Source organism: Danaus plexippus, chromosome 11 (genome assembly GCF_018135715.1).
Source record: "Danaus plexippus chromosome 11, MEX_DaPlex, whole genome shotgun sequence".
In the NCBI taxonomy this organism is placed as follows: Eukaryota; Metazoa; Arthropoda; class Insecta; order Lepidoptera; family Nymphalidae; genus Danaus; species Danaus plexippus.
The window spans coordinates 9262227-9270260 of NC_083544.1; the positions used below are offsets into that span (position 1 = coordinate 9262227).

General features: G+C 28.1%; 1 protein-coding gene across 1 annotated transcript; it reads left to right on the forward strand.

The window, feature by feature from the left end:
• The first annotated feature begins 3598 nt into the window (after positions 1-3598).
• On the forward strand, positions 3599-7833 carry LOC133319038 (uncharacterized). The gene is made up of 9 exons (XM_061521930.1): positions 3599-3667; positions 4039-4145; positions 5430-5550; positions 5653-5814; positions 5894-5993; positions 6064-6135; positions 7022-7136; positions 7306-7415; positions 7622-7833. Exons 1-9 carry the CDS (start codon positions 3599-3601, stop codon positions 7831-7833), a joined length of 1068 nt encoding a protein of 355 aa, XP_061377914.1.
• The last annotated feature ends 201 nt before the right edge of the window (positions 7834-8034 follow it).

Sequence of the window (8034 nt, forward strand, 5' to 3'; positions counted from 1 at the left end):
GAAGTGGCTCCCCATCCGCTTACGTCCGAATATGCATATTTTAACGCTAATGTACAATATGTTCACACATTCTTCTCCCTGTTTTAAATTTTCCTCCCCCAGAATCCTTCCTAATCGCTCTTGTATACACAAAATCCTCTTGATATTCCCTCCTTTAATACAATTTTTTTCCGTAAATGTTTCTCTGTCCAAGGTGCACAACTTTGGAGCTTACTACCGCCTTCTGTTTACAAAGAGAGTCCAAGTGCACCTGTATTTAAACATCGACTTAAGAGACCTCTTCTGTCACTTTTACCTTCTTATATGTATTGTTTATTTATTTATTCTATTTGTATATATGTATATGTTATGTATATTCACGTTTATATTTTATGTGTATATTTAAGTATATATCTATGTATGTATGATATCTTAATTTTTCTATTTTTTTTGTATGCTTATATGTATATAAATCTCTTTATTTATAATTTGTTTCCTTCTCTCTTTTTATTGTACCTACACCACGCTTTCTTATTTAGTTTCCTCTATCAAAAGGGTTTGTGGTAGAGATCTTTTTTAAGGGATAAGTTATCCTCTGTACATCACATTTCTTTTATAATTATATAACTTTTTCTACTCTTGGTACATAAATAAATTTTATGGTTAAAGATAAAGTTAAAATTAATTAAAGTTAAGTAAGGTTAAAGATTGCCCATACTCTCCGACATAGTCCGTCGGCCATATTGCTTGACAGATTATAACATTTAATCTTACTGAAAATTTCTACCGGACACTATTCAAAGCGGCTAAATATCTTAAATATTATAATTAAAGATCTACTAAATGGAATATAGACATTAAATATAAAACATGGTTTATATTATATATTTATTAATTTTATTCACATATGTATATTACGGTATAAAATTATACGTAGTACCAAATTACCGTGTTTTCGTATATATGTATAAGACGTTGTTTCTGATCATCTTATAATTGTTACTAGGTAACTCAATTAGCACGCTATCTGTTTTAACAAACCCAAGAGATGAACATATGAACATATCCCTAACACGTTTATCCACTCCATTATGATATTTCACCCATTAGGTGACTCTAGCCTATTATTTGAAATTTTAATATTACTGATTAAAAATGCCTACTCAATGTTTTATTTGAATTATCTCTTGTTTTTAACAAAAAAATACTGTCAGCCATTATCAATGGTTTCTTATCCAAAGTATACATAACAACTATTGAAGGAATTTTACCTTTCTTTAAAACCAATATACGTAGCTTTCCATATACATAGTGACCTTTTGACATAAAACTTGTTTTTACATACACATGAACCATTGACTAATTTTATAAGAAATTTTAGTTTAGATTACATTCAGAACACAAAAAGACATCGTATTTGCGTGGTAAGATTTCACAGTATATGTTTAATGTTTATCAATTAATTATGAATTCATTATGTGCCATTATAGCGAATATTTAATGTAGAATTTGAATTGACGGGTTCTGGGTTCGATTCCCAGTGGGACAAATATATACTGATATTGGTCTGGATGTCACAGAAGAATTAAAAGTAAAAAGAACCCTGCAAATGTAATAAAATTTATTTGTAAGGTATCTCAACCATGTAATCGAAACTTATTTTGGAGGATCGTGATTGATTATAGTATGTATAAATATATATTGGCTATAAATATTGGCTACTATAATTTTGATTTTTTTCCAACATTTTTCCATCTTTTTAAAGTTTTTATAGTCTTATTAAATGCGTCTAATAAATTAAGAGTTTAAACTATCTCTTTAGAAATTTGCTGAAAAAAAAATGTTTCTTTTTTACTTTTTAAGAGTTAAAGATATTTTTGATAAGATTATTATTTGTGATGAAACAAACATCATTTATCATTTACATTGAAATTGTTAATGAGACTTTAAAATTAAAAGTATATTTATTTACAACAAACAAACAAATACACATATTGACAGTTTCATTTTTACAACTGTTGTCCTCTCTATTGTCAACTGTTGTCCTCTTTTTCTTGCGCTAATCTTTTGTTTGAATGCTATTTAACAAAACAAAACTGAATTTAGAGGAAAGCAAATTCTTCAAAATGGTGATAATGGACAAAAACATTAACATTTTTCTAAGTTATGTATATAATTGTAATTAATATACGAACAGAGCATCATTAAGCTTATAGGACTGTGTATGTTTTTATGATAATCCCATGGGACTGAAATATTGCGGTGAATGTTATGAAGCTGATTTTACCAATTAAAATTTTGAATTCAACTTGAACGTTAAACTCAAAGTTTAGTTTACTATGTTACGAAGCATTAATTAAGAGTTTTTCAGTCTCTTTTTATTTGAAAATACCTATGTTGATAAAAATGGTGACTTGTTAGTCTAAATCTCATTTCATATGAAAAGTGTTACTTTAAATAATTGTTATAAAAACAAAAACGGCCTTTATAAAAGCATAGCTTTTGCTATTAAAGATTCAATTTCACTTTTGATTAAAGACACAGTAACCATAATGGCACATTTAAATCTCATCAATGACATTTTTATTAAACTTAATTAATACTTTTCACGTTAAGTCACTAATACCAATAGTAATTAATAGATATAAAAACTAACTAATAATAATGGAAATTCACAATCAAAAAGTTTTATAATAAACTAGTAGTAGATGTTACCAAAACTAATAATTCAAGTTTCACTGAAACTTGTGCATCAATTATACTTCAATCAAAACATGGAAGGATCAACTTTGACCTGGTATTAATTTAAACTGCACTCGTCATTCCAGTTTTTAATTAAACGTGGAGTTCGGAAACAGAGGTTACATATTATGTATATTACGGTTCTTCCAAGTTACTATATTTTCCAGTTCCCATATATTTCTTCCCATTCTTTTTTCTCAATAGTTCGTTAAAATAAGATATATAAATATTTTTTAATCTTATGCAATCTCCGTGAACAGTGAATGATTTTTGTCAATTGGCATCTTCTCAATCTTAATAACTTAAGTACTCGGCATATTAAATGGATTTTATTCACATTTTGATTTTCCACTAAATATCTTTGACAAAACTTATTAATTTGACAAAGTTCCGTTAAAATGTTGATTCCCTACAACTTGAAACTAATGTCGTTTATTATTTGTTGTACTTACATTTATTCATTTAATTATTAAAGTGATAGAACTCCTAAGTTCTTTATTTAATTACTACTTTAACTCACATACAATACATTAGAAAGTTATTAATGATAGAAAAAAACGAAAGGTTTATTCGGTGGAGCCCTTGTTTTATTATTAAAGAAATCTTCACTTACATAAATATAAAAAAATATTTTATTTCAAATTTCAATTCGCTTTTAATTCGCTTCGAGGAATATTCAGTGCATTTTAAAAGTTGATTACTTGTTGCAAGTTTTAACATTTTACATTTACTTGAAATGTCTAATAACCTGGGCTTAGTTATTTTGTCTAAGATTAAATTGTTTTGTAAGCATTGCACTTTACACGGAGTTTTCTATTTCTGTAAGGCTCTCCCCTATTGGTTGTATTGCATGTGGATTATCATCATAGGCTCCGGTATGAGTCTTTGCGCGTATCTCAGTCACATGATCTGGATCAAGCTTGTCGCCAATCCTACTTTTACTGTGGTAAATATATTAATTTTGGATATGATCCCTTGTAATGATATATCTACTCTTAGGTTGAAAATATATCATAAATTAAGAGATGAAATGTTTTGCGATTCGCCTTGTGTCATTTATTAAGAAATGTGTTGTATTTGCCGAAACGTTTGTAAAACGAATTGTATTGTATCTGAGATAAAAGGATCTGAGAAACAAACACGTTAAAAGGGTACAAAATACACAGTATACTATAGTAACAAATTTTCTCTTCCTTGTTAGCATAGTAAAGTAACTGACGTTATTATGTATTTAATTTACCAAAAACATAAAGGTTTCTAATACTTATCGTGGTGAACAAAGTAGTAAATATAATTATCTTGATTATTTTCTCATAGGTGGAATCTACACATTACTCAATGGATAACGTAATTTTACCGGCCGTCGCTGTTTGTATTTCGGAAATAGATACTGGCTCCAACACGGAAAATATTACCAGGATACTGTTAGTTTAAATGATTAATTTTGTATTGTTTCTTAGTTTCATAGAATTATATAATTTATGTAACTTAATAATGTAATCTATATCACATATATTCGCCAGTGAAATTTAATATACTACATTATTTTATCTAGATTCAGGTTTGAAATGTTTATACATCCTTGATAAAATAATATGAATGCGATACTTTTAGGCGTCTCCGCGGGTATGATGAGGATAAAATAAATGATTTTTATCGCAGCTTTAATGACATAAAAAGTAATAATTATAATCCCGAGAATCATATTAAAGAAATGCATAACACACTTGAACGTTTAGGATACACATACGACATTCTCTTGAAACAGGTATATTGATTTACATTTTTCTTGTCATTTTCTGTCATTGAGTCTTAGTTTAAAATGGCGATAGCTTCAAATCAGATGATTTTATATGAGTCGAGTGAAATAATCTTTAGGATTTAGATGTAAAATAATTTTATCATAGTATGGACCGAATATCACCTTGATGAGTGACCAAATCCGAATGAAATTTGATATTACCAATAATAATGACTATAATCGAATTTGTTTGATATTTAGTATTTAAAGTGTCTTTTTTATTTTGAATGTTTTTGCATAGTGAATCTTTGAATAATAAAATGATAAGATATAAGAAATGTCCGATTATATATATTATACATTTACATTAAAAATAATGATTGACAGTTTATCGTTGTAACTCATATCTCATTTTAGTTAAGTAAGCCATGTCACCTTTTGATTCGAGAATGTATGTGGAGATCAAAGGCTGTCGAATGTTCCCGGATGTTTAGAAAGGTATTCACGGTAATGGGATACTGCTGCCAATTTGATGTCAAATATTTCAGGTACAAAATGTTTTTTTTTTTAATTAAACATTTCATCTCCAACCTGGTCCTGAAAAAATCACTCGTGTTTATTGATCTTTACCAGAAATAAAAACTTACCAATTTTAACTGGGGTTGTAACAGAATATCTTAGAAACCGTCTTATTATGGGTTAAATTTGGCAAAAACATCTTTTTGGCAATAATATCAAAACTCATGTTTTGTAATGTACAAAATAACCATTACTTGTTGAAAATGGCTCCAGGCTACAAAAAAACTTTTATGCTGATTCATTAGTATATACAAACTTCTCCAAGAAAATTTGTGTATTTCGAATAAAAGTAACTGGCAATGGAGGAAAAATATTTTTTATCAGATAATACTCATTGAAATATTATTATAACTTTTTTATTTAATAATTTATGTTAAAACATTTTTAGGACGCAAGCAAATGATAATGTTAAATTGGAGGCAGGTAAAGAAATATCTGAGGCCTTGGAACTAACTGTGAACACAGAAACAATATCAACGAAAGGAATTTCTTCGGATAGTGTTCCTAATGTACATTGTACATGTTTCTCGTATTTATTGTATAATGTCATTTTATCGTTACAATATTTTTAAATCTTTTCTTAATATATGTAACTATTGTTGATATTTCAGCTTTATGTATTCGACTCTCAAAATAAGCTGACCCTTCTGGACAGCTCTATCATCCTCACTGCCAGAGCTTATTTCGATATCAACGTCGCTGTTTGGATCATCGAGTCGTCGGAGGATGTCAGATCTCTTTCTTTGCCGAATAGAAAGTGTTTTCTAATTGAAGTGCGGTTCGCTTTTTTTTGAATAAATTTCTATCATTATTCATCAATTCGAGTTTTTCACCCAATTTACAAAATTTTAGAACACGGAAAATGAGGCTGATTCCTATCAAAGTTGCATAACTTTATACTTATTGCAGAAGGTGGTGACGCACTGTCGCTGTTTACCATTTAAATATAGTGGTAAGTTTTAAAATAAAAATATTTACATGCTTTTTTATACTTTATTGTACATTTTCGGATTTTATTATAGCACAAGAATTAAAGTTGGAAGAATTTCCACTTTGTTCATGGGAACGATTAAAATGTATCTACAACATGTTAGGTAAGTTTAAAAACACAGCTTTTTGTCAATATTTGGGTTCCTTAATATTATTATCCTTTCTTAACTTATATGTTAACAAAATATTATACGCTTATGGACATATAATTCTACTTATAGGTTAAGAAATAAATCTCCCTTAAAGTTTTGTTCATGAGTTAATGAAATAATTTATACAAATATGAAACAACGTTATTATTTCTTATAACGAACGAAAACAATAAATAATTTTAAATGAAGCAGAAACTTATCTTTCTTAAGAAATAAAAAACGAGACTTTCTGTAATTTATTCAGCCCTTGTAAGTTCTAATATTTTTATAACATTTTCTTATATAAAATTAAATTATTTTTTTATTAAATATCTTATTTTGTTTTAACATGTAAAGCAAATTAAAATCTCATGTCATATGTAACATTTTAGGTACGTTGTAATAAACATACTTTAAGGGACTTAACCATATAAATATATATATATATATATATATATATTTCATTTATGTGATGATTTTTGACATCTTTAAATCTAATTGAAATAAATAGCTAAATTAAAAGTCGTCTGGCTAACTTGGCCAAACATCTGAGATGTTAATATCTGTAGTAGGGTTTTAATTCTGGTCATGTTAATGAATTCAGGAATCCTCCTTTGAGTACTGCCTTTATGATTTATTTCCAAGAAATTAACCAGGCGGTGCATAGTGATGCTTTCACGGTTTCCTCACAACTTCTAGTGAGCTTAAAGCGACCGTTATTGTTAGTTTGTTTTATCAAAATACTCGTGGGATAGTTCGTGGATGGTAAAGATTATATTAGAATGCGCTGTGGTCTTGGTAAACAAAATATTAACCGAAAAAAAATATATAAACTTACGATATTTTAATTTAATTTTAGATAAAATACAGAGCCATATTAGAAATATAATGTCGGAGAAGGAATGTTATCAAAAGTGTGACTTGGTACAGTATGAGACCAAAACATCTTATTATAACATGGATAAGAACGACAAGTAAGAATTTTAACTCGGTTTTATTGTAATTTTATTCAACTTAATATGGCTAAATAAAATTTAATCTTTAATATATAACTGTGAATAATATTATACATACAATAGTACAAGACAATACAATACAATACGGTAATTATAGTACGTTATTAATCAGAATTTACTAAATAAGACTTCATTTTAGTCAGACTCAACATAGTTGTCGTGTCGCCGTTCATTTTGCTGACAATACTTGCATCAAGTACCGAAGAGAGGTTCTCTATACTTGGGACCAGATGCTCGGTAACTATAAAATATAGGGTACATTTTTTGATGGAAAATAATAATCTGTAATCAAATAATGTTTTAATATTCCAACCTGAAACTTAAAATTTCTCAATCAATATAAATGTTTATAATTTTTTTGTAGTTATCAACTATTTTCTGACTGGATTTGTATAAGTATAAAAGCTATAATTATTTCTAAGTCCCCTAAAATATATTTTCAGCCAACCTGGGCGCTATCTTCGGTTTATGCCTCGGGGGATCCATTGTGAGTCTTATTGAGTTACTGTTGTTTTTACTAGAGCTTCTGTTTATGACACTGTACTGGCAACGAAAAAAAGTGGTGCCTCACAATAGCAGGACGAACAAAATATTTACTTTGACATCAAAACAGACACAAAACCAATTCAAAAGCAAATATCCTTATATGAATTGAATTGGTGGTGGAAAAAGTAGAAACAATACGCAATATATTAATAATAGTTATATTAATTTCGATAACTGAATGAAAGAAAACATTACAAAGTTTATAAAAGTATCTTAGAAGTTAATGAGTTACACAACACTAATAGTAGTAGAACATACAAAAGTAGATAAGCTGATTATTATTTAGAAGTTCCTTCTTTTTTCTCTCTCA

Bases quoted from the DNA above. Each gene is read 5' to 3' on its own strand.
- LOC133319038 (XM_061521930.1), top strand. From the start codon at position 3,599: ATGAGTCTTTGCGCGTATCTCAGTCACATGATCTGGATCAAGCTTGTC. The intron at 5,815-5,893 runs GTGCGGTTCGCT...ACAAAATTTTAG, and splicing joins GAAAGTGTTTTCTAATTGAA to AACACGGAAAATGAGGCTGA. The intron at 7,137-7,305 runs GTAAGAATTTTA...TTACTAAATAAG, and splicing joins AACATGGATAAGAACGACAA to ACTTCATTTTAGTCAGACTC.